The sequence below is a fragment of the Pogonomyrmex barbatus genome, unplaced genomic scaffold, assembly GCF_055798465.1.
Source record: "Pogonomyrmex barbatus isolate J1 unplaced genomic scaffold, ASM5579846v1 scaffold12, whole genome shotgun sequence".
Taxonomy (NCBI): Eukaryota; Metazoa; Arthropoda; class Insecta; order Hymenoptera; family Formicidae; genus Pogonomyrmex; species Pogonomyrmex barbatus.
This window is the reverse complement of record NW_028297108.1, coordinates 1,051,097-1,078,933: the sequence shown is the minus strand read 5'-3', so window position 1 is coordinate 1,078,933 and position 27,837 is coordinate 1,051,097. Positions and strand designations below refer to the sequence as shown.

Below are 27,837 nucleotides of genomic sequence, written 5' to 3'. Positions count from 1 at the left end.
GTGTGTGTGTTGTGTGTGTCAGACACGGTCGATATGTTTTGCAAAAATAGAATCGCCTCCGCTTGGCATCGCGGTTCGGACGCGTTTAACGGCACGTGGATCGTTTACGCGGGAATCTAGTTGAGAACTTTATCGGTCGATGTTACGGAGAAATAAGCGCGATTTGTTTCATAAATCTACTCGTTATCGGCTATCGTCGCAGCCTCGAACGGCCTGTTGCCGACGGCAATAATTTTGTCGTTCGACGATGGATTCTATCGATTTGTCGAGTATGCCGAGAACTTCCGTCTCGTTCCTCGAGACGCAAAGTTAAAGATGATTCTTCCGCCGCTCGAAACTCGAGCGGTTCGTCCCGCGACTTTCACTGCTGATTAACGATTGAGCGAAAGAAAGAACGTAACAAAACACGTCCCTTTTGATCCGTAATAATCACCGCGATCGTTGCAACTTCCGATTCGCGCGAGCGAAGCTCTCGGATTTCACTAAATGTTAATTCGTCGTCTAGTGTATCTCGCGTGACGTGATAAATAGCGGCCATGTCGCTTCATGACGCTCGCAAGGCCGTTTCGTCGTTACTACGGTTATTATTTCGACGGTGACAGAATCCGCGCGATCGCCAAGCGGCGGAAGGGTTTGCCAGCCGAGTGAAAATTCGACTCGCGAATATTGGAAGACGTTCAAAGGTGTCCATTTCGGAATGCGTCGCCGTCGATGACAAGTCGCGTCGGCAAATCGCGGATCGGAAGGATTACGTGCAACGTAACACGGATCGAATCCGTATCAAGGCAGTGCTGCGTGATCGGTGATGAACTGTCAAACATATATCACCTGCGATTAATTTCATCACTCGTTCTTCACCTGTCGCGTTTTCGCCACGAGCGAGGAATTCTGCTCGGAGAAAATACTTGAGCGACGAGTGTCAGTAAGACGTGGATGTGTTTCCACTTGATTTATAAAATCCCACTTTTTGAGAATAGACGGTTACAACGCGTGTTTTCGAAGTCAGATTTTATTTCCTCGGCGGCAAGGATTATTACGAGCGGAATCGAGATGGATCGGAGTTTCAAGAATAATGCGGACTTCAAGATGAACCAACAGAACTTCAAGCTGAGCGACTTCGGGATCGACGTCAAGTCCGGTCATGAGTCGAAGACCGCCGGTCAGAACAATCACTGCAAGGCTCGGCGAGGCGCTCAGGTCAGCCAGCGGTACGTTCAGGTGGAGAACGCGGCGCACGTGCGGCAGGTTTCGATGAGTCCGGGACTCGCGAGCGGCACGAATCTGCTGCAGGTCCCGTACAATCGTCATCATTCTCGCGCCGGTCCGCTGGTGACGTCCGGCGGCAGTCAGCACAGGAATCCCAACCCGAGTCAACTTGGACAGTTGCAGAACGCCGCGGTGGCGGACCGATTTCGGACGTCCAGCCCGTGCAACCTGTCCGGAACCGGTTCGATTGTGCAGCTCAATTCGTCGCCCAGTTATTGGAAACAGTACGGCGGGCAGGAGAGCGGGGTAAATATTACGAGAGGATTCGAAAAGGAGCGTACGCGCCGTGATGGAGCGAGAACACCGTGGGAATGCGAGGAGCGCTCTCGTGAGCGCCTTTACGGAGCCAGGAACAATGCGACGTCGCACCGAGAGATTTTGCCGTCCGATTATCTTGCTCGGTTTATTAGAATGGATTGATCTCGCGATCGCGATCCTATGTGTGAATATTGCGCGATCGGATGCGTGCTGCGCATCCGTCACATAGCATCGTCAATAGCTAAGACGCGTTAACCGCTAACGATAAATTCCTATCGATTTCGGCGTTGCCGAAATCGCGCCCTGTGCGCGCAAGTAGAGTCGGCGCGCGTGTCGGAAATTCTCCGGCTCTCGTAAATCCGAAGTGTGAGCGGGGGTGTCTTGCCCACGCACTTGATATCCCGGCTGAAACTCGCGCGATATTTACCACTCGACCGCGAATAATTCGTTTACATCTCGAACACCTGTTACAGGAGGGACAAAGCTTCAAAAAAAATCCCCATTCTTTAAAAAAATTTAGCGCTTGTTTAATATTTAGTTTAATGTTCGTACGGCCTGGTTTGCATTTTTTTTTTTTTTTTTTTTTTTATTAACGATTAATTATAACTTGTCAAATTTATTTTTAAAATATGTAATAAGTCGCGGTTATCGAAAAATTGTGATAAAATGACGACTTTTCGATGATCGCGAGGGAAAGCCGGGACGTTATTTGGTCCCGGTAGTTGTGGGCCGTTGTGTGACAGGAAGTGTTTCTCGAGGTTCAGCCTCGACCTAGCCTCAAGCACCGTGGCTCTCGTGTCTAATATTTGTCTCTCTTTCTCTCTCTCTCTCTCTCTCTCTCTCTCTCTCTCTCTCTCTCTTCACGTGGAGTTGTATTCATGGCGCGTTTCGCTCGCAGAGCTAATTAGTATGTGCCGCGGTGCCGCGTATTAGGCGGTGGTCACAGTTGCATACAGAAAGACACACGAGGGGGAAACGACGCGTTCACCGTCACCACCTGTGAAAGAAGTGTTTCCACGGAATTCCAAGAATCCCCCGTCCCTCGTTCCTTCTCTCGTCGATATCCATTTATTATTTACATTTCCGCTTGTACTTCTGCAATTTTCTCCTCATTGGCAGACGTTACTCGACTCGAGAATCTCTTTCAATTTCGAATAAAATGTTATTTTAAGTGGAAATAAACTCGATATAAATCGGGGAATTAGTTGACGCGATGAATCAGATTACGTCGTGCTGTCAATATCCGTCGTCGGTACTTAATTGAAAATTCTTTTTACGATGGAGGAGCCGACGTATCATCGTGGTCGAGCATCCGGTTAATTTACTGTAAGCGGATACAGCCCGTTATCGCGATTCAATCATAACTCATCCGGCGTATGCGTCTTGTCTCTCTCTCAATTAATGAGAATTAATTGATCACAGCGGTCGTTAATACTAGCAGGTGCATTCCGCTACAAGAGTTACAAATAAATAGAAGCGGCTTTCTCTCTCTCTCTTTCTCTCGGTCGGAGGAGCATTCTGGCACACGTCGAGACAATTACATTAATTAGATCGTGAGATCGTTAAAGTACCTGCGATACCTTTGTGTGCATCGTAGATACATCCTCCTTCCATCTAATGTCGACATTAAGATTTATGACTACGTACAGCGTCGAACTATAGTGTTTGAATAATTATTCGGCAATCGGAAGAAGTTAAATATTTTTTGAGAAGAAAATTTCTCTAATGTTATTTTTATTAAAAAGTTACAGAATTACAGGCCTCGAACGAAAAGAAATTACGTAAATAAAGGAATTAATATATTTTTCACAGATAAAGAGGATTAATATCTATAAAAGATATTATTTCTTTTATAATTTGCGTCATATCTTTTTTTTCTCGAAGTTGATTATCATGTGATTATTTACAAACAAGATATATGAAATAATTTAATGGAGATATGATATCTTTTTGCAGATTACAGACTTTTCCTTCTATGGTTTTTTTTTTTTTTGCAACTTGGAGTAATTCAAATTGATCTTAATATTATGCAATATAAAAGGTAGTCATAAAGTTTAATAGCTTTAATTCTCTATAAAAAGAAACGCTGATATTCTTCAGCAATATGTCCCTTTCGCGATAGCATACATTTCAATAACTTTAGATTTTAAGTCCTTTGTCGCACAGTTGTTTGCGATACTAATTGAAGCCATTAGCGGTCGAAGGAAAATAAAACACGGAGGGTAAAGCATGAGAGGAAACAAACGCAAGCGTGAAGTTCATAGTGAAGTTAAATACCGGGTAATTCCAAATGTCGACGCGTTTCTAGGAAGGAACGAAGGATTCGGCTTGGGGGACGAACGCCGGTGGCCTCTTAAGACTGGTTTCCGCGGTTAACATCGGGTTTTCGCAGATTTCCGTCTCGATAACTGTAATCGTAAAGCGAGCCATTACGGTAATCTCGGTCTCGTTCATGCGGATTTGCTTCTCGCCATTCCGACGGGCTTAAATTCTTATTCGTCCTTCCCAGATTTTACGGTATAAGAATTAACGAGAGACGCTTGCGGAAATCTTTTTGCGCGCGCCGAGATTTCACTTGTAAATTTTTACAGCGTCGTAAATTTTTCGATTATTTAATACGTGTAAGGGGAGACGCGATTGTCGTTCGGCACCTTGAAAATGTCCCCGCGTTCGGCCGAACATGGACAAGGCATTCGGCCGTCTCGTTAACATGCCGAGGGAGCAATTGTAATTTCGCATCTAGAGAATTGTGGAATCAATCGCTGATTATCGCATAACTAGGCTACCTGCTCTCTTTTTCTCATTCTTTTCCTGTTTCTACAACAACGTTTATAAAACGATCTGTGACAATCTTGCGTTCTCGCGTTTTCTCCGCGGTATCGCGCGTCCGGGATAAAATTAGAATACCAATGCCATAATTTGCGCGATGTCCACTTCGAAAACGATATCTGGAATAAATCTGGCGTGCGACGGAGATAACGCGCTTCTACCCCCGAATACTTAATACACGCATGACAACGTAATAACGGCATGGTTGTACACGTACGTATCCGCCACGAGTTTGACATTATTCGTTATTCCGCGGTCACGCCGAGGAATGCGAGCTGCGATCTCTCGTTGCGATTCCCAACGTCCGAGCAACATCTCTGTTAAACGCGGATATGGGCGATCGCGTTCGGTATTCTCTACGCGGGAGAGGACGCGATTCTCGGTTCCTGTCGACGTATCCTGTCGGATAGAACTGCGTGTCGCTTGTAATTCTGTGCAACGTCGTCTTTTATGCGAGGGTTTAAATCACATTCTCGAGAAGTGACTCGATCCCCCCTTTCTCTCTCTCTCTCTCTCTCTCTCTCTCTCTCTCTCTCTCTCTCTCTCTGTGTTTCTCTTCCTTTTCCCTCTCTTTTTCGAACACGCGTTCAATGTGTATTCTCTATCGGGTGATCCGAGAGAAACGGCGAGCGAGCGGAGTTCGTGGTCGCGCGCGCCTAGAGAAGCCGATTCCATGGATTTGATCCTTTTGCGGCGGTCTGACTTTACATGGGCTCAAGTCGCATTCTCGTTGAGTGAGTCGATGCGGCATAACATAGTCGGAAAAGAAAACCCCCGCTTGCTTGCTCGCTCGCTCGCTTGCCTGTTCGCCTGCTCCTATTGTTCCGCGAGAACTATTGTTTCTATATCGGCGGACGACGAATTCTTTTTAGTGCGCTTTTGTTTCGTAAATTTGTAACAGAAATGTCTTGCTTGATGTCATTGATGCTTCGAATATTAATAATAATGATAATAACTACGTTGCTTATGATAGCTCAGCGATACCTTGTCACTTGAACAATCAAATTCGAAAAAGACAAATTTGATGATGACTCAAGTATCGACCTTTAGATGTCTATAATATAAATTTTTGGGATGTAATTTTTTAAAAAGATATAGCATTGCGTATGTGTATAAAAAAATTAATATTTTTACCGTTAAAATATTTTTTTCCGATTAAACGCATAAAGTTTCTTGGCGAATTTGTCTGTTTGAAATTCGATCGCGCGGTATGTCGGTATCTCGAAGTGACGTCGCAATGACGAATTATTATCCGGCACGAGTTCCACGGCAAGGCGAGAAAACGCGTCTCGCAAATGCAGGCGTAGATACCCAGTGCGTTCGCTCGTTAAAAAACTATCACGTAGCGCGTATCAGCCGGCTAATTGTTGATTATGCAGCCGTTTATCTTGGCTCTCCCTTGGTGTGTATGCGCATCGACGATACGCCTAATAAATAATGTAAACTGCCGCGGATCTCTGGTCTCTTTTCACGTGCTGCTGCCTGGCGGTGGTGGCATCCATACGGAATTACATATGCACACCTGCCCTGTGTGTTATAACGTTGTAAACCGATGTGCACCATCTCACCTCACCGTTGGCGATCGGCGACGGTGTTGGTAACGTTTGCGGAGGCGGGTCGTACCCATCCCGTGTAAATGGCCTTAAGCCTCTTACGTCAGGTTCCCGCGGGTGGGTACCACTGATAATTAACAATTAGTGGGCACCAATTAAAACGAGGCCCGTCCGGCCGACCGGTTACGCGTCTGCGATCATCGTTACCCCGTTCGGAGAAGATTTATATCTTCGCGCGAAGCTCGAAATCGCATTAAGGAAAAATTTGAGAGAAAACAAACTCTTATTTTTACAAAGTTTTTGCGCTATCAGACCGCCTTAAGGATAATTCTTTTCTTAATTTAAATTTTAAGAGAATCTCCATTATTCCATAAAGAAGCGATATATGTTTCTGTTTCTTCTTCAACGTGATTTTGTTCACCTGTTTTTTAGCTTCGTTATTTTTCCAAGGTCTTCGTGATCTTTGCAGAAAGAAGAATAAATTTGTTTTCTTCGTAAACACTTCATTGTTGTGGCAGTCCGCGCGTGATGGAGGTAACGGAATCTGAGTTCGCGCATTGACTCTCGGCCCGATCGAAACATCTCGATCACATTTTCCCTGTTTGCACAATTGGCCGGCCGCGATTCGATGGCGGGAGTGCATGCATCGTTTTCCTCGCTGCTGCGATTAACCCGAAAAACGTATCTAAATGAAGCCGCTTTGTCTCGGAGATATTCGGGACAACTCAGCGAAAATTACACGCGACTGCGCGTTTAGTCATCCGACAATTATGGCGTGCCGAAGCGTAGCGCATAAAAATATCCTCCCGCAAAAACCATGGACTCTACAGTCCTCTAATGTAACCAGGCGAACGGAAAAAAGACGGCAGCTTTTAATATTCGTATTCCGTATATAAATCGTCGCGAAAGTTTTTAAGAATAACATGCGTCTCGTAATTTATGGGACGATATCGCCTTCTCTAAAACAAGCGATAAATAGTAGGGAACATTCTCGTTTGAAGTACGTCATAAAATTATAGCTGATCAGACAAATTTTATTTTGATCGCCGCTAAATCGAGTTGTATCGTCTCTCTTCGGCTAGATAATTGCGAAGTCTTTTGCACCGCGAGCGTCAGCACAACATCCGATCGGGTAACGGATGAAATAACGTCTGCTAAACAAATCTCAAATACAGTTCTCGTCTCTTCTGGTTTGTTCCTTCGGTATCGCGATATCTTGATGCTCGTGGTGATACGATAAGTGCGATTCTGTGAAATTGGATCTCAATTCTTTCTCGCGCACTAAAACATCAAATGTTTTGATGTAACATCATACAAGATTAGCATTTCTTGTAACATCTTTAAAATTAACGTGAATTAATTACTAATTAAATTAACATGATTTTTTTATAAAAATTATGGCTAAAATAAAATAACATTAATAAAATTGATAATATCAATTTTTTAATTCCAAGTAATAAAAATAAAAGAGAGTGATTCTCAAGGTTCATAATTTTCATAATTTTCAAGATATTAAAATTTTGAATGTCAGGTTATTAGGAATTTTTATAAAATAATTTTTTTGTAAAAATGGATATAGACAACTTTTATTGCTAATGTGACGTAGTCAACTGTATTGCGCAATTGAGCATGTGTCTAGTTCACTTTCGCCTTCGGAGATTATTCAAAGCATGATGCTTCCGTAGCAAGTGCAAGTGTTCGTTTGGTCTTTCTCGTTCGACACGAAGACGTCTCAATTCCTAGCAGCCGTTCGAAATGGCGCAACCGGAAGTCGCCCTGTGTTACGTACATGCCTATTCCATCTACGGGTATTTCCTTTATGGCCGCCCGCTTCTTCGCCATGGGAACTCATCGCGATCCCATAACACACGGGGGAAACTATAAGAGGCATAAATTTAAGAAAAGAAGAGACAGTCATTACCATAGCGTGCTAAACAGCTTTTATCGAGCCACGAAGTTCCCACATTTCTCCCTACTGTCTTATAAGTGCCCCTATGAGTCGTCGCGAATTAAGATTTTACACGAGCACCCAGCCAACAGTGCAAGATGTTAAGGTAACGACACAACATCATTAACCGCCATGCATAAACGTAATAGATTACAAAGTCATTGCAAATAATTTCTGAAATTGAAGAATCGAATATACAAGTGTGAAAAAGGAACTCGTGATTAATCATTAAAACGGAGAAAAAAAAAACGAAAGAAAAAACGAAAGAATTATTTGTTATCTTATTGCCAAGCGTAGGTAATTCCGTTTCCGCCGTACGTGAATTTTTAAGACGGATGAAACGATTTGCAATTTGTGGCATATAATTAAGTGATATGAACAGTAAGGAGCAAAAAAGAACGGAATAAATATTCGGAATGAGCAAGCTGACGGCTCGCTATCGATTCGTTCGCTCGGCGAGTGCGCCTCTTATCGCGCGACTGGACAAATTTCGCTTTGAGTTGTGTGGAAGAAGTCTAAATTATTCTCTATTACTGATATCGCCGGCTGTACTCCTGCGTGACGCCGGCAATTTGTGCGGGGGAGATTACGCGCGGGGGAAACGCGCGGCGGACTGGTCTCCGTGCGCTCGCGTGCGTACACGCGTTGTTGGAAGACGGCGCGCGTGAGGCTGTCGACTCGAAATTATCTCGCCGTCATCCACGGCGCACGGGGCCCCATTAACTGCGAAGACCGTTGCGTCTATTCCTTTTTACAAATGCTCCGTCATTAGCCCATTATGCCGACAAAGGGGGAAAAAGTGGTAGCGTGTAGCGAATAAACGGCCCCGCGGCGGCAGATAAGGCTTATCGATTCGCCAATTACGCGTGGATTTATTATCGAGGCGTCTGTTCGGGCGTAAAATAATAAATCCGGTTTCTGGGCTCCGAAAATTAGTAGCGACATCGAGTCGAGTCGATTTCCACGACGTTCTCATGACACGTCCTCCGCGAGATGAGAGATCGCCCGACGATAGGAGACATCTTCATGGGAATTCCCAGGGTCCAGCGGCTCAAGGGGAAAAAAAGGGAAAAAATTCATTACTTCGTTCGACGGGACACCTGGTTTCGTCTCCTCGACAGGTAAACGTCCGTCGTCGTAATTAATAAGGGGATAATCGGCGATCCATTATCTCGTTGATAGTGACCCCTCCGCCTTTTACATCTTCCCCCTATCCTCTTCCTTTCTCTTCCTCTCTCTTTCTTTGTATCGTCTCGTCTTGACTACCCTTCAGCTCATTTCCGCCCACGTGTACTTAATAACGGTCGTAGGAAGGGGCGAGTGTGGAAAGAGAAAGTAATCGTGGTTGTCAGTTTCAGAATTTTTAGCTCATTTGTTACGATCATTGCGTTGTACCTAGCAACAAAATTTTTCGTAATCATTATCATTTTATCTTATTATTAGTCATTATTATTAGTTGTATTTTTCTTATTTTTGCGACAAATATACGTAACATATTGTTTCTCGTAATTACGAAATGAATTCGAGTCAGTTTGTAAATGTCGGCTTTGCATAGGATTATAGGAAAATTTTACATCCATGATTGTGATTCACAGAATCACAGTCATGGATGTAAAATTTTTGCGGATGGAGATATATACGGAGGGATGAACGATGTCGACGACGTCGACGTCGCGGTTGATCGAGAACGTGAGGTGGCCATCACGTGCTCAATTTTCCGAAGGTTTCATAACATCCGTCTCGCAAGGAGGGTACGCCGCGGTGCCGCACCCTTCTCTGTCCTATTTCAGATCCACGAAGGCTAATTTCCCTGACAGAGACATTTCCGTTCGGTTGGTCCAGCCCGGGGGTTCCCTCACGTCTCATCGCCTTTCCCCTCTCGCCTTCCCGCTGGATCGTAAGATTACCGGAGAGAGAGAGAGAGAGAGAGAGAGAGAGAGAGAGAGAGAGGAGATGGGAAGGGAGAACTAAATCAATGTAGGACATTTATATTGGCTGGAAATCGCTGACTCTCCACCGGGCCACCGTGGACACCCGACCGGGACATATTAAGATTTCTGATCCGCCGCGTCGACCGCGGCGACATTTTTATCATTGCGTGTCCTTTCCTTTCCTACACGTCCTGCCGCGAGGAGGAAATAAAACGTGAATTATTGTCCACGCGGTGTCTCCCTCTCGTCGTGCACGCGCACGTGGTCCAGCCCCCGGTCTCTACGAGCCCGGGTTAAAGTGGCCGTTACGGTTTTCGGTGAATAATTTAATGGCCCGTTTAGTGATGCCGGCTCGTGAATATCGAACGATGCCTCGCGCGCGCGATACGCTTAGCAAACATTTTTGCCCGCTCGACCGAATTTCGCATCGAGCCGCAGTTAATTGAGAAAATTCGAGTAAATCTTCAGCGATTAGGATCTAATTGACAGGAACTGACAACGACAAAATATTTGCTCCTCTCCTCCGTTAAACATATTATTTAATTATCTTTTAAAATTAAATAGAAACTACTTCCGTCGCGCACTTTATCATTTAAAACTTATCGATTAATGTCAAATATTAACAAGCGGCATTTAGATCTATTTATCTCGATTGCAGCCTCATCTCGGTTACGATTCGCTGAATAAGAGGGGGAAAAAAAACGAAGAACGAAAGAGAGAAGAAAAACCGTGACATAACTCGCTCGTTGTCAAACTTCAGACCACGGGTGTCAAAGCAATTCATTTATATTAATAGGACCAGAGGCCATGCGGCGCAGCTTATCATTCCGATTAGTACTTCCAACCCTTTCCCAGTTTCTCGTAGGAATATTCTTATTTATAAGGCCGTTATCGACCAGCTTCGCTGATAAAGCTCAATACTTTTATCGGCTCGCGATTATTCCTCTATCTTTCTCGATACTGGAGCTGGCGCAGCACGCTCTCGAAAACGATTTCATTTCTCACGCGCGTGTCAGCGATAGCCTTCATTTCTCTCTCTCTCTCTCTCTCTCTCTCTCTCTCTCTCTCTCTTCATCTCCGTTCCACTTTGCATCGATGCAAAAAGAGAAGAGATGCAGAGTGGAAGTGTACACGACTAAATTTCGCTGCGATCATCTATATTCTGGAGTCGCCGATCGGCGGAATCTCCAGGTCGGATGCGCCACGGATGAGCAGAAACGCCGCTCTCCTCGTACGCGCGTTTACGCGCCGCTCGTAGACTGCGGCAGCGGGCTTATCGCGCGGACTCTCATGCGGCAGCACCGTTCGAGAGTATCACGAGGAGGAAATCCCTCCGCGTCGCTTCCTCGCGGAACCGTGCGCGTCCGTACGAGCACCGCGACGATTGGGTCGTGCGTCGCTCCCACCTCGGGAATCGGGACGCTCTCTCGATCGACGCTGGTGAACGCGCGATACCCGCGGCCAACAGTCGCGCGTAGTCGGTCGCGTCGCGGTGTTGTTTCGGGTTTGTCACGAGTCGACTCTCGAGCGGGCCTCTCTTTTTCTTTCTCTCTCTCTCTCTCTCTCTCTCTCTCTCTCTCTCTCTCGCCATCGTCTCCCACGACCGTCCCTTTCGCCAGTCCGGACTCGCACGTGGTCCCGCGAGTATCGATCTATCGTGAGAGGGTGCCCCGCGCGCGGCACTCCAGACGTAGTTGCGAAGTTTCGACGTCGGCGAAGTTGTACGATTCTTTCATGGCCCGGGGAAGGCGTTAAATTTCGGCCTGGCGTCTCATAGTCCTCGCGTTAGCGGCCGAAGTTTATTCTACCGCCGCCCTCCCCGCGAGGCGAACGCGACGGCACTTTTCGGCGTGTTGGAAAAGCGGGACGAGAGTGAGAGAGAAGTGAAAGAGGGATAGACCGGCACGAGAGGGTGGAAGAGGACTGGCATCGTGCGCGAAAGTTTCCAGCGGTGCAGGCTAGGATAAGGCAGCAGTGCCGTGGAATATTTTAACATATATCACGACGAGAGAAGAAGAGAGAGAAAGAGGAAGAAAGAGAGAGAGAGAGAGAGAGAGAGAGAGAGAGAGAGAGAGAGAAGGATAAGAGAAATTGGGACGGAGGGGTTGTAGCGAGCGCGATAGCTAGCTGTCTTCTTCTCGGTTCTCTCTACTTAGCCGACTACTCCTCTTCTTCCGCTTCATCTTTCTCTCGCTCACGCGACAATTCTTCCGCTCGTCGGCGGATCAACGGTGCCTTTGTGGTGGTGCATCTCGTCCTGTGTATGACGTGACCCGTACGCGAGGACGGAGTCGGTGTATCGTCGGATCTACGTGCGCACACACACACGTCCTCGCAACATGTTTGTCTACCCCACAGACTACGGCAGCTATAAAATGGTAAATTTACCGAAAATGCGAACTACGCGAATCCCTCCCTCGATTATATCCTTGGTGTCCTCGGTACCGGTTGCGATCGATAGATCCATTCCTGTCGCATGCATCATCTTGTCTTTTTTCCGCATCGAAGTCCTCGCGTCTATCGCGGTTTAAAGGAAGGGCGAGGAAAGTAGACGCCAACCATAAATCTATAACTTGGAGCTGAGGATCTGATGGGATGTTCCGTATGTAACTCGCGTAATCCGTCTCTGGCCCGCGACTTCTCCCGAGGAGAACTTTTTCCAGTTTATGTGTAACCTCCCGGAGGGACGTCCCGAGAGATGTCCATAATGGCTGAATAATCAAGTTATATCAAGTAATAGTCGCATGATAGTGAGAAATTTAATTCTTCATTTAAATGATTGGTGCGCGATATCAGGGATTAGACACAATCGAACTTTTATCGCGCGCGAAACTGTTTCCGCGTTATCTCTGGCATCTTACGTCACGTTCAACATACAAGTCTAATCGTAATAATTAATGTATTAATATCTTAAGCGAGAAAAACCAGTTGTGTTATCTAAAAAAGACATAGATTGGAAAATAATTTTATTGGAACATTAAAATAATTATTCAAATTAATTGTTAGAGTATGAAAAACTTTTGCAGTATTATCATTAAGTATATCATTAAGTATATCACATAATTATTTTAAATTTGATAAAATTCTTTTCAAATCTGTATCTGATCAAATTTTTTCAGATTTTTTAATAAAATCATTTTTTCTAGATTTTCTGTGCGCAGAGGACAGTTTTGCTGGCAAATCTAAAAATTTGGCTAGCTACAGATCTGAAAATAATCTTGTTTGACCATCAGAATTATTATGTAGGACGCTTAAATATAATACTAAAAATTTTTGATCTTTTAGCAATCAATTTGAACATCGTACAAAGTAATTTCGAAAATCCAATAAAATTATTTTTAGCTCTATAGCTAGTCAAATTTTTAGAATCAAATTTATCGGCAAAACTATTAATTCAAAAAAATTATTAGACTATCAGAATTATTATGTGGGACGCTTAAATGTGATAATAATACTGCAAAAATTTTTTATCTAGCAACCAATTCGTACATAATAATTTTGAAAATATAAATAATTCTGTCTCAAATTTTTTTAGATTTGTCAGCAAAATTATTCTTTCCGTATAGTCTATTGAACCTTTATTCTTTCTAAAAATTCAAACATTATATCTATTGATTTCACTCTTGTTGATATGACGCGATACGTTGTATCATCTTCGACACTCGTAAAGTTTCACACTCTTTTTCCATGGAGAATAAAATCATCACGCTGCCACGGCGAACATCGTTAAATCGAATCTTCCGCTCGTCCCTATGAAGACTGACGGCATTAATTGGATCGAGGAGGACGACCTAATCTTAGATTTTTATTGATATCCCCGCGTTGCGCAAGGATAATCGCGCGTATGTGTGTGTGTGTGTGTGTGTGTTTGCATGCAGCCGTTTAATGGCTCTATCGTACCGATTTTCCTTCTCTCGAAGCGCGCGCGAGCTACGTCGCATCTACGCCGCTGAATTAATGACTGTTCTCACTACGAGCCACGACGACGGCCGATGTCGTAATGATCGACTGTATGGGTCTATCGTAAGAGATCGATGGTGAGACGCGCTACAATACAATGCACGAAAGAGATGTCGCAAGAAACGGAGATGCAACACCGCACGGTGTCTGCCCAATAACCGGTGGTAGAGTCTGCGGAGTCTCGTCACGATTACAGTGCAATTTTCACGTTACGGCAGAAATGCTGAAACGCGTTTGAGCTCGATGAAAAGCTCCACGTCTTGCAAAATGACGAGGAAATTATAAACAACGCCGTTTCCGTTTTTTTTTTATCATAACGCGCCGATACGCGAGTCGTTTGTTCGAACGAATCGTTGGATTTTTTTTCTATTTTTTTCTTTTTTTTTTTTTTTTTTTTTTTTTTTTTTTTTTTTTTTTTTCATTTTTAAAGATAAATTCTTAATAATGAATATTTGTTTGGTCTGTTGCAGTATGGCTCGGATGAGTTTGGGCAGGATTCGCCGAGATACACGTCGCCGAAGGGTGCCCTTTACACGGATCCTTATTACATTGGTAAGAGCGAAAATGAAACGGCAATTAAATAATAATGCCGGTAATAAAAATAAAAAAAAAAATCGGAATAGCACGTTAAAAATACGTGAAATTTTGTTGAATGAGTCATTGCCCTCTCGAGATCTCCGAACGGCAGGCACTAGATAAAAAACGAAAATGGAGCGCGTGGTAACAGACTCGTTATCGATTACTAATTTCATGAAAGTAGTTATGGAGTAGATTACCGACTTATATCTGTTAATAATCGATATCAACGGACATGGATGTAATTAAACGAGATAGTGCGAGCCCCGGGAAGGTTCGATAGATCGATCGTTATCTGCAAATCAGCAGCCATCGACACGGACATCGCGCGCGCGCGCGTGTGTGTGTGTGTGTGTGTGGTGTACGCGCGTATACGTATACATACGTATATATCATTTGGAAATCGCGTAACGATCCGAATGGACGATAAAAGGGATTTTACGAGCGCACTAATATTCAACTGTTTAACGTTCGCTCGTAAAATTTGCCGCTCTGCCTGTCGCGCGTAAAAACAATAACAATCTCGTTATTTGTTCAAGCGGCGCGGCGGCGCGTCCAAGTTCGTCGCTGGATTTCGCGGATATATCCGGCGCGCCGCCGTCGAAAAAAATTCCACGGGGAAACTTCGTCGACGAGATATTGCCAATAAAAGCAATTTTCCACCGCTCGCTTCGGCACACCGGCCACTGCGAATCGCGCTACTTTGTTGTCGCAACGGCATTTATCGAAGCCCCGGCGTCTTGGCGTCGTTATTTTAATCATTTCCCGTCGCTCCTCTACGTCACGTACATGATTCGTTCCTCTCTTAGGGTGGTAATCTCTATAATTTTCGTTACTCTAAAATTGATATAGAGACGGATTCTTCGCGCTATTGGGATAATTGTCGCGCGAATCACTCTAAGTGGTCTATTAGTTGAAGCTGCTGCTTGCTTTTATAGAGCTGTAATTGCGGTTTACGGTTTACTTTGTAGATTATAACGGATCTTTGAAAAATTATCGTCGTCGCACAAGGCAGGTGCGATATACACCGTCACGCTCTGCGCTTCGCGCGGATATTCGGTTCCTCAGAATTGTGCAGCGGGAAATAATAGCGAAATTGTATACCAAACTTAATTCACTAAACGTTACTTTAAACAGAAATAACAAGGCGTTTGTTTCATTAAGTCGCGAGTATTATGTGAAAGAAGAACGAAAACGCCAGATAGTCGTGGAAAGGCTGTGTTGATAAAACGAACGATCTATACACACAGAAAAATACAGGCTATATTTAAGTAAATATTATTTATATTTAAATAAATATTATTTGTTTCAAGTATTTCAAAAGTTTACGTATCCGCAAATCATAGATTTATTGTAAGCATTAAGTTTATTCAAAATATATTAGCAAGTGTAATACTTAAATGAAGAATATCAAATTAAATTAAAAAATTGGTTTAGCCTAACTAAATCTAACTGTTTTTCGATAAAATTTTATAACAAATTTTCTTTAAAAGAAAATAATTTTTTTTTTTAATGCATGATATTGAGTTTCTCTAAAATTTGTGACAAGTATATTTTAAGATTATTATCAAGAAAGTATTCTTTATTAAAGATAAGCGTTACTTAAAATTTACTTAGCAATAGAGTGAATATTTTTCTGCGATTTTTCTGTGATAGTTTTCCGCGTGCTTAAACATGCAAATATTTCAGACGATCCGCACGATGATAGATCTGTGAGATCGGCGAAGTTTTCACCGCGGCGCTCGTTATTATGGATCAGATGAGAAAAGTAGGAGTTTAAGTACGCTTTCGAAATACGTGTCGGCGCTCGCGTGGCACCCGGTAGCTGACCGGAATGGCTTATAAATGGGAGGCCACGACGAGGGGGCGAAAAAGTTTTATCAGACATCGAACACCGGTAGTTGGTAGGAACGCCCGAGTAGTTTGGCTTAGTTTCCGTTTTCTCGTCGAGGAGCGCCCGGTACGGGAATTATATCAAGCAAAAGTATCAAGAAATACGTTCCCGAAGCTTATTGCTGTTGTTTTCAACTGAAATAATGGTCCGCGCCGGGTACCGCGTCTATTGGCCCTTATATCGGGAGAGAGAGTGTGTGTGTGTGTGTGTGTGTGTGTGCGCGTGTGTGCGTGTGTGTGTGTGTGTGTGTGTGTGCGGCTCCGCCGCAAAACGACGTCGGGGCGTCCGAGTGAGACGTTAGAAAGCGCGAAATTTCGACTTGGCGAAAGTCCAGAGAAGTTGTATCATACCGCGGACTCGTTCTCGAAATAATTACTGCGGAAGGAATGACATCGCCGCGTTTGATTAGGAAGTTTCGGCGCGCCTCGCGTTTTCAAAACGCGGAACGCCGTGTTAATCGACTGAAATTGTCAACAAACATTATGAAGCGGAGCGCGAGACGCCCCTGACGAGTGGGAAAATTCGATTAAACGCTCGCGAGGACGCATTTTAACTCGATTTGGACGGCCCATTATCCGGGCACGTGCGCGACGTTCTCTGTTCACCGAACGCCACGTGCTCTATTATTTATTACTTGAGTGACGTAGAAAGTGGAATAGTCACGGATAGTCAAGAAGACTGTCGGTATTTTGCATTGCGATAATTCAATTACATCGTGTGAAAAAGAATTTTTCAACAAAATCGACGATATACCGTATCAAAGGGAAAATAACGTCCGAGAGTCCAATGTTTGATAATACACTGCTGTACAATTCTTATTTGTAATAGTAATTACGTTCGTATTATCAGAATATTTTGAGATCTCTCTTTGTGGACGTTTGACTCTGAAATCTATTATTTCGATCTCGAATATTCGGCCGAGAATCGAACGACACGATGATTGATTGAAACCGCGCCTTTCTCTTGTTGCAGATGGTAATAATACAGGAACCGGTCCTGGCGACCCATGGACGGGTAATAGCGGTGGTGTCCAACCCCCATACAGTGGATACGTACCCCCTCAGCTGGCGCAGCCAGCCTATCCCATGCACCTACCCCACGACCCCATGGTAAGTGATTTCTCCTACCTATGTCTTCCTACTCTTCGTTTTTATCCCGAGACTATCCCCTTCGGTCGCGGCTGAACCCGAAGAAACGATCAATCACGTGTGACTCGTCTGTTGGTTTCCTACGGAGCTGCCGTCGCGAAAACGACGTCTCTGGAACTTGGTAATAGACACGCGGGGATATTCCTTCTCCTCGTATTCTTTGTCGTCGAACACACGAGCTCGACGAGAGAGTCGACAGATTAAAACCTAAGCGAGCGACTTAATCTCGGTGCTCCGGAAAGATCGATGTGCCTCCGACGTCTCTCTCGCCGCTCCAAAAGTCACCGACGAGACCTCGATCGCGCCCCATCGCGGCGGTACAAAAATTGAATTCGACGACGAAAAGATTGATTTTTCCAACCGGGACACTCGAGCGTTATAATCTCCTCGCGAGCTCGCCTCGTATCGCGATTAGTCGCGGTCGCTGAATTCAGTTCGGCCGGGAATTCCGAACTTTTATCTCCTCGACATTGTTATATGTCGAAGCGAAGCGAACGAACGGACGGACGGACGGACGGACAGACAGACAGACAGATAGACAGATGGAACGACCGTTCGAAATCCACGTCTCTCCTCGGACGAGATTCCGAGAGACGCCGACGGATTCCCGACGTTCTCGATCGAGAACATCCACAAATACGCCAGCTTTTCGGAGATTTATCGTATCGTTGATGGCTTGCTTTTCGCGGAACGTGATAAATTCCGATCGCGTCGAGGAACAGGCGTGCTGAATCTCACGCCGGAGTTTTGCATCGCGGCGATTCGCGAACTCGCGCGAACGACTCCTCCGGGCTCGTCTCGAAGACGAGCCGCGCGACGCTTCTCGGTCGGCCATTACTCTCCGACCTACCGACGTCGTCTTTAATCCTCATCAGTCCGAGTGATCCGACGGACCAGCTGGTGGTCTCTTCTGACTGTCTTATTTCGGACCACCCGGTCGATTGTCGCGTAGAGAGAGAAAAGGGGAGAGAGAGAGAGAGAGAGAGAGAGAGAGAGAGAGAGAGAGAGAGAGAGAGAGAGAGATGCGTTCCTCTTTTCATCGTTTTGCCATGGTTGAGAGACACTGTTGACAGTGCTCCACGTACCCGGAGTAACGTCAAATGACTCACTGGCGTCTATATATAGCCCCGACCCTCCCGCTACTCCGTGTTTCTAGTCAAGTGCAGCCTTCGTTTGATTTACGCTGTTCATGGTTACCACGAAATTCTCCTCTTCGTGGCACCTCGTACCCATCTCTCGGCAGCCTCCCCCCCTCTCTCTCTCTCTCTCTCTCTCTCTCTCTCTCTCTCTGTTTTTCTCTTTGAGATAACGAAAGGAGAGCTTCTGCTGGCGGCGTTCGCGATGTCTTCGACAGGAATCGCTAATAAACGGCGAGAGGGATTATCAATGTTATTTTTCTTTTTATTAAAACACTGTCCTTTTACATATATATGTAACCGATCGCTGTAAACTTCCGGTGCCCTCGCGTCATAAAGTCCGACTTTTAACGGCTGTAAGACAAACCATTTTATTATCGTTCGCGTAGCTACAGTGCGGCCTTTTGACGTACGTGATATGACAAGAAACGTCGTAAAGATGTTGTACGATTTGGGGTAAACGCACGCAAGAGGGCACGAAGTCAAGCGAAGACGAGGTAAGATTTCTTTTGGTTACCAAAGATTAAACGTTTACGATCTTCCAGTTTGATGACCCATCTTCCGAGAACACCGCTATCCATCGAAGAAGAATCCCCCCATGGGTGTCTTTGGTTTTTCTAGTATATTCGTTGACGCGCCAAAATCCTCTCGGTCCCCGCGATATTCGTTCTTCGTCGAAAGGTGCCGATTAAAGGCGACGTTTTACGCACGGGACGTAGATCTCCGTGGGCGTCCTGGCCACTCTAATTTGTTGATAAATACACTACGCTCCATAGAACATCGCCGGTGGCTTAAAATTAGACTTTTACGAGCGGTTTCAGTAGGTGCGAGAGAGCGCCATTCCACGCGCTCACAGCGTATCCGATATCAAAGCTGGTCGGAGCGATCCATTATGAGCAGGAAGACGCGCTTGAGGAAATCGTACAAATCGCGCGGCTCCTGGAAATCACTCCGAGACACTTGTAACGGAGGCCTTTATCGTTTGTAGCTACACGAGATAAATCAATTCGCCGTTTCACGCGTGCACAGCTCCTCTGGAATTCCACGCAGTTTCTTACAAATGTGTTTTCTCCTATCACAAAATCTGCAAGGATAAAGATATCTCTAAAACCGAGTTATATTGTCACATAATTGACATCATTATCTTGCTTGTTTTACAAATCGGTCAGACCTGCGTGCCCTGTACAAAGGTCCCTCCTACAGAAACCAGAAGTCCTGGACGAGGACAGAATTCCGAAACGCAAATTCGATAATTAACGTTGAAGACGCGATCGTGCATTCCCACGACTTCGCCCTGAGACGGTTACCACAAGAATCGAGCGTCGAACCGATTTGCGCTTGGTGGTTTCAGGCATACTCGGCGATGTCGCCGAACGGTGAATCTGCAGCGCCGATCTTGGGCTCGGCGGTGACCAGTGCGGCTTCCCTGCCGCCAATGTCGACATTCCGGGGTAGTGCCGCGGTCGCGGCGAACAGTGGCACAGGGGCGCCGTCGCCGGCATCGTTGCAATATAGCCATAGTCCTGGTGCACCGACGACCGCGCCCTCCGCGCCCAACACTGCACCCACGACGAACCAGCAATCCACCACGGACGACACACTTGGCAAGACCCTCGCGTCCGTCGTGAGTACTCGAGTATGTGTCGAGTCGTCAAGTTTTTCTACCAGACAGTATACTTGATGCAAATAAATTATACTTGATGGGGGATCTGGAATAACGAGTGTTATTCGGATGAAACGACTACTTAGATGATCTATACATATAATTCACATAACACGTTGATGCATCTAACGTAATGTTTCTTTCGATACATCTCACGTATATTTCACTTTATGACGCGACGTCATTACCTCGCGGATGATTCGGAATGTTATGTCACAACTGCGTCGTTATCGCGACATTTTTCGCAGATTTATCCCACGGACCAATCAGTATCCAGTTATAGCAGTAATCCATCTACGCCCGTCAGTTCGCCACCACCTTTAACCGGCTCGGCACCGGCTTGGGCACCTGGAGCCGCGCCAGTATCTCCGCATTTTACGGCGGATCCCAATCGTGGTATTCATATGGTGCGTATCAAGATGCTATTTTGTATTTGTATTGATTACTAATTACGACGGTACAAGCGTCGGAGGAAGCAACCGCGGGATCCTTTCAACATTCTTTTTCTTCTTAAATTATTTACCGTTCCGATTACTTGCTGACTTAAGCCCATATTCTAAATCCTCTTATCAATAAAAATATCTCTAATCAATAAAGAAACCTTCTTGATTAACGGTGAGCTACTTTTAGAGACATCTGTACAAAAGAGAATTCGGAATATGGGCCTTTGTCTCTACATTATACAGAAATCTCAGAAGTCGAGGTACAATTAAGTAAACATCGTTGAAAGGTTCCTCGAACGCGTGTTACAATTTTAGCCGCTTCACGATAATTATTTTTACTTTTACATGAACATTTGAACACGACAGTTACATTTTTTGATACGTACGCTGAAGCAACACGTTGATATTATCAATTATTACTACATGCGCAATTCTTATTTTTTGTCTGAGGGGGGAGGATGAATAATGGCGGAGCAGTATTGACATACAAATGGAGATCGAGAAATCGAAGAGGAAATCGTGTTTTTTTTTTTTTTTTGTTTTTATTTGTATCAAAATGTTTTTCTTTCTGGAAAAATTATAGTACGATCTCGCTATTTGCACATGATCACGCAGCACAAGTTGCACAAAGTGCATGATAGCGTTTGCACCGAGAAATCACCGTTTGTGTGCTTCTCTCACGAGCGGCTGTTTATCTCTATATCCTCCCCCCACCCCTCAATTTGCGTAAAAGTTATTAAGTTTGTCATCTTTCCCGTTCATTTGACACATTTTTGTTTATTCCGTCCTGTTTGTTGTGAACGTTGTGTTGACTTGGTTGTTTCTATCTTTTTTTTTTTTGGTTTTGTTGTTGCGTTGGTGTTGTGTGTGAAGCCGGCGCCTGAACAGCAGAGGCTAGACGATGCCATCGGCTTTCTTCGTGACCACGCCGAGGTGAGGACTGCCGAAATTTCAGTTTTTTTTTCTCTCCTCATTTTATCACTTCTTTTTTTACATATCCCTTTATGCATGTTTACGCCGAAACCACGAAAAACAAATGCCAAAACATCGTCCGTTGCACTTTTTCCTGATTTTCGCTGATTACGCTTTCGATTAATTATATGATTATATATTGTGATATGAGATATTCATTGTGTACAATGTATAATCGTAGCTTGTACTTTTCTATTAACATAAATGCGTTCCAATAATCAGTCGACATTAAAGCGCGTTAAACTCTTTAACCCCCAATCGGTCGAACGAACTTCTTTTTCCTTTTATATAATATTTTCGCAATTCTGTCCTTCCTCGCGAAATCTATTTCTTCGGTCAGCAGAATTATTTTTCTATCGTGTTAATTTAGAAGCGTATAGATAAGAGAATTCAATTTTGACTTCACCTTTTTCCTTCTGCCAATTTCTCTCGAATAAACATAGGAATTTAAAACGAAAAAAAAAAATAATAAAGTCAGTAATACACTTTCCGCTCGCATCCTTAATACAGGAGCAATCTTGAACTATCGGCGCGTAATCGAGTCGCATTTTCGGTATTCTGTTGGTACAGGGGACACGGATGGAGGAGCGGTTAGACGATGCCATAAACGTACTGAGGAACCACGCCGAGAGTCAAGTGGCCCTTCATCTTGGCCCGGTTGGTCCCCACGGCGGGTTATACTCCCATACGTCACCACCGCAGTTAGACCATTTGGTAAGGATTTTTCGTTTATGACCGGCGAATTGACAATATCAAGGCGGTTACACAATCACGGATGAAGGAATTTCGAACTCTTTTTCGGTTGTATACACTTGGTATTACTGTCTTTCAGGCGAGTCCACATCCTGCGGTAACGGTGACGCAACCACAGGGTTCTTATCCCGGTCTTACGCCTACGCCCGACACGGACGGTTCCATTAAAATCGAAAGGTTACCTGTGACGAATGCCAGTAAGTTGACCCCGAAGTGACATTAGATAAATAAATTGCGATATAATTTGCAACATGGAAAAAAATCAGTTGGCAATTTTTCAATATGGCGAATGATTTTCGCAGCCAGCATTGATGACTCGACTGGCGATCTACCCAAAAGCGTCTAGCGTGATTTTTCGATAAAAAATAGTACCGGGAAAAGTTACAATCGTGACGTTGCGTTGCTTTGATCGCGCCATTCTATTCTCGCATCGTCGCATCATCGAGCAGTCACTTTTCCCATGAATACCGCGAAGGAGAGGGAAAAGGGAAGGAGCTCCCAGGTGTTCTAACACAACGGACTCGCGGCCGAATAAGGAAATATTAGATAAATCACGCTAAGTCTTTACTGTCCGGCGGTCGTGCCTGCATTATTCTCTCGCGAGTACATTCGGTTATCTCTCTCCTCGTCTCTCTCTTTCCATCTCGTTGCTGTCTCTGTTCCTTTTCTCCCGGCCTCTTAGAATCATTATGCCGACGCAGAACATTTGGTATCCTTTTACTACGGATTAGGAGATCCTGCGTTAGCTGGCCGAAGGAATGCAGAACATTCTTGCGGATTTGGAAGCTGTTTACGCACTTTGTGCTAGTAGGAATAAATGGAAATTCGCGAAACCACATTTGAAACAACTTCCGTGAAAAAAAAAAAAAAAAAAAAAGAAAAGAGCGTATTGTGAACTAAATAGCTCGAATCGCTTTAGCGTAAGGAAATGCGTTCGATAGCAGCTCCGCGTAAATAATTGAACCGTGAACGTTTCGCTCGTGATTCCATGCGTCACCGAGCGCGACATAAAAGTGATCGTAATTTCGCACATAATCGTCTGATTTATCTCCGCGAGGACTTTTAAGAGACTTTGTAAAGAGACTCACAACATACATGAGCCAGTACTCTCGCGAATTATCGAATAAGAAAGAAAGAGAAAGAAAGGAAACGTTTAAGACGATCGGTTGAATCAGGATTGAGCGACTCCCTGCGCGCTTCCTACTCCTAATTGGACGCTTTTCACGGTTTCGTGACTAAACCTCCTTGCCTAAAGCTCGGGGATAATCGAAGATCGTGATCGCCATCTTCGGCCGAAGGTCGACCGCGGTTTATTCTTTTTCCTTTTCCGTGTCATTTTTCCGCGGTTGCATCAGATAATCTGCGACAGTGCTCGAATAGAGGCTACTGTCATAGCGTATTTTCAAACCCCCTTGGGATGTGTTCCGCCAAGTAGTTTTAGAATCACGAAGAAACAAAAAGAAAAGAAAAGAAAACTCTTTGAACTAGCGCGAATTTTACCTGGTTTTTACCATCTTGTAAATTATATATAACAATGCAGCAATCATGAAAAATCTACACGGCAGTATTAATAATGAGCAGAATACATCCCCTTAGAAAAGAGAAAAGATCCGCCCGACAGTAGCGGCGGTGAGACGAAGCCGTCGAGCAGCGAGCTCGCAGCTGCTGGTGTAATCGGAGCTGCTACAGTCAACTCGACGTCACAAGGAAAAGGAACGAAGCGATCGCGCAGATAGTAAGTATCTGGAAAAATTCTTTCAGACACCAACCAAGATTCCCTCGGTAGATCAAACGACTCGAGCGATAAAATGATAAAAAAATTAAGAGAAACTGTAATCATCTTCGAGACACACACACACACACACACACACACGAGTGTCGCCCATAGTCTCGCTCCGATTTTCGATACGTTGAACTAGAGATTTAAAAAAAAAAAAAAAAAAAAAAACACAAGGAATATTAACTTTTGAATTGATTTAATATATTAAAAATCGAATTAATGAATACTAGAAATTTATACAATATCCGACCTTTGAAAATATATTCTCGAACTAACTTGCTGTGTCTTTGAACAACCGTTGTTCGAGTGCCGATGAAGACTGCGACGATCCTGGCACCAAAGCGGTGCGCGAGAAAGAACGTCGCCAGGCCAACAACGTGCGTGAAAGGTTAGTGAACACACGCAGTACGCACTTTGTTGCATCTTGATACAAACAATTCTACTCCCGCTCCGATCTCTTCTCTCGTTCCCACACAATTTCCGATACATATACATATACGTCGCTTACGAATGTAAGTGATACGTATGTATCTATGCATCAGTGTAACATACGAAGACTCCGCTGTACGTTTCCTCGGGGAAAGTTCCTGTCACCTAGTCGTATGCATGCCTAAAAATACGAGGTACCATTTGTGACGAGCAATAAACCAGTTGAGACATTAATTCGAACGATCTCAAAGGGAACTCGTGGCATGTTTACGACTCTGTTACAACACAAGTATAAATGTCCCCGCAAATCCGAAAACTCCTTTACATCCGTTGCACTGTATAAGGCCCGTATTCAGGCGTGGAAATTAAAATGTTTCTGGTTAAGGACAGAAATGAGATGAGGCAAGATGGAATGTTGACAGCTCTCTCGTGCGTACCTGCAAATCAGTCTCATTTTAATTCAGCTGCGATTCGGTCCCTAGGCATGCTATTTCGTTTAGAACATTCCGCACTTATTCTGCATCACTGAACGTTGCATCAAATTGCCCAGTTGTATAGATTTTTCTCTTTTCCTCCAAGCATATTTTTTACTATCTTTGCGCAAATAAAGGAACATGTCGTACTACTTGTAAACTAATAAATCTCATTGTATTTGCCATACATGTGTGGTACAAATTTTGGAACTTTATTATGAGGAATTGTCATGTATTCTCAAAATAAAAAGTCGTTTGTTATTGATTTTTCAATAACGATTAAACATTTTAATGTGTCAATTATATTTTTAATTTTTTTATATTTTATTTTCTTTTGTAATTATTTTTGTGATTATTTTCATCCTTCCAAATTATGTTATCCTAAAAAAAAGTTATATTATACAGGTGTCATTTGCATTCTGAATTTTCTAGGTATAGCAGCGTCAAAATAGAAGATCTACATTTTTCAATCCAAAAGATCACTGCTCTTTGACGTGATTATTCACCATCAGTTTGTTCTGTGCAAAGAATACGGGCCTTTAAATTCGTAAAACCTACTATCCATAATTTCAAAATTATGAAACCACCTGCGTGTGTTCATTATCATATTGCTTGTTTATCGCAACAAGAAGTATATACATATATATATATATATAGACATACGTATACAAAATCCGCTCGAACAACAATTATGTGATTAGGCATCAGCAAGTTAAAAGCAATTTTCTTGCAATTTGTGACTGTGCGCGCAGGCGCGTGTCGCTCACATTAGTAAATTCGATTGCTGTAATTAGGTAATTTAGCAATATAGGCTAGAGTAAGTTGTGACGTAAGTCAGGTGATTAATCGCGTATTGTTATTGCGCAACTGTTGTTCGAGCGCTGAGGACGAGGATGATGATCCCGACATGAAGGCGCAAAGGGAGAAAGAGAGGCGGCAAGCAAATAACGCTAGGGAAAGGTAAGATCAATGATATACGCAGCGAACGTGAAAAGAAAAAGAGAAATAAACTTTAATCCACATGGTGTGACAATTCTGGTCAGTAGTAACAGCGGCCCGTATTCTATGTATATGTGACAACAATATAGCATGAATGCTAAATATATTTCTCGCGATGATGATGATGAAAATAAATGACATATTTCCCCGTATATAACGTTTCACAAAATCGGCATGTTCTAAAACATATATGCATGAAAAATGTATTCCTGTCACATGCTTGTACAGTTGCATTTTTATTAGTAAAGAATCATAATATATAAAATGTCATGATACAATCACAATTCTTATAATTTGCTCGGCTTTATATTATATAATATTATATAATCTTTCATTGTAAACATATACGAAAAAATATTTCTTACGAAAGTTTAATTCAATGAATATATAAGTTAAAATATGTAACATTATTACATATAATATATAATCAAGTTTCGTTTTTTTAATTTTAGAATTTGAAAAAGTTACTAAGTTAAAAGTTACCATAAAAAGGTTGTTAATGCATAAAATTTATTTTCCGCTATAGGATACGTATCAGGGATATCAACGAGGCTCTAAAGGAACTTGGTAGAATGTGTATGACACATCTAAAGACGGACAAACCTCAAACGAAACTCGGTATCCTCAACATGGCTGTCGAAGTTATAATGACACTTGAACAACAAGTCAGAGGTACGTGTGCCAACATGCATTTTGAACATAAACCATTGATATTTTTATGTCTAATATATTTCTTCTTTGTATAGAGCGGAATCTTAATCCGAAAGCAGCGTGTTTAAAAAGAAGAGAAGAGGAGAAAGCAGAGGATGGCCCGAAGTTACCAGGCCATCTTGCAGCGCACATAACACATCCGCATTCTCATCCACACGCGCACTCCCAACCGCCCTTTCCCACATTACCTGTAAGATTTTGTTAATACAATTTGTACAAACGATTACTTTATATAACTAAAGTATAAGAAGTATTAAAATATTAATCTTTGTTTTAGGGTCCACAACCTTCCCTTCAGCACAATCCACCACAGCCGCAGTAGCAGCGGCTCAGTGGCGGTATCATTCTGTGTTAAGGGGTAGATACATCTTAAAATCAATAAGAAACAAGTTTACAAACATGACTTGCATATCGGATATAGGATGTGTCTCTGCTCTTATGAATTGTGCAAAAAATTATGAGTACTATGTGTTGCATTTTGTATATTATTGGAAGAATGAAGAGAAGATGAAAAATCTATTTACATTTTGAATTATGAAATATTTCTTTTAATTTATTACTTTTAATATTTATATATTAAATAATATTTTTGTATTTTTTTTCTTCTAATTTGAATTGCTTTAAAATTATTATTTATTTAAAGATATGTCTCAATGTTTAACAAGAGCGACACAAAAATATTTATAATTTTTTTGCAACTTTTCAACACGCAGTTAAAGAAGGGAAGAAGTTCCATACGTGCTCACCTAAACATAGGGCAAGTAATTTTAAGAGGCATCTACCCCCTCAAGGCGGCTTCAAATTATTTTTATAAATAGCGAAAAGAAAAAATAAAGGAATATGGTTCCTCTTTCGAGATATATAATGTGTAGGACGATCGAAATTTTATTAACGATCGAACTTCGCTGCTGACTCATGTTAAATTACCCACTTCTGTGTATACACTACCGACACGTTTACGTTATAACGCGCAATAGCTAGGGAAGAGAATCCAAGTTGGCGAAAACCAGTGTCATTGACTAGAGATGAAAATAAAGGCAGCATATTTCCGAATTGTGTGTGTGTATATGTATATGTATATATATATATATATATTATATATATATATATATATA

General features: G+C 43.2%; 1 protein-coding gene across 1 annotated transcript; it reads left to right on the top strand.

The window, feature by feature from the left end:
- Nucleotides 1-27: 27 nt before the first annotated feature.
- da (transcription factor daughterless) lies at nt 28-27,557 on the top strand. The gene is made up of 13 exons (XM_089071713.1): nt 28-1,512; nt 14,216-14,297; nt 17,188-17,324; nt 19,851-20,135; nt 20,411-20,569; nt 21,479-21,538; nt 22,139-22,291; nt 22,410-22,527; nt 23,912-24,065; nt 24,409-24,498; nt 26,538-26,683; nt 26,758-26,912; nt 27,000-27,557. Exons 1-13 carry the CDS (start codon nt 934-936, stop codon nt 27,042-27,044), a joined length of 2,163 nt encoding a protein of 720 aa, XP_088927839.1. The 5' UTR covers nt 28-933; the 3' UTR covers nt 27,045-27,557.
- The last annotated feature ends 280 nt before the right edge of the window (nt 27,558-27,837 follow it).

What these genes read in the sequence shown, in the direction of transcription:
- da (XM_089071713.1), top strand. Translation starts at nt 934, where the DNA reads ATGTGTTTCCACTTGATTTATAAAATCCCACTTTTTGAGAATAGACGG. An exon ending in CACCGCAGTTAGACCATTTG is followed by an intron (nt 22,292 to 22,409) that starts GTAAGGATTTTT and finishes ACTGTCTTTCAG; the next exon opens with GCGAGTCCACATCCTGCGGT. An exon ending in GTTACCTGTGACGAATGCCA is followed by an intron (nt 22,528 to 23,911) that starts GTAAGTTGACCC and finishes AATAATGAGCAG; the next exon opens with AATACATCCCCTTAGAAAAG.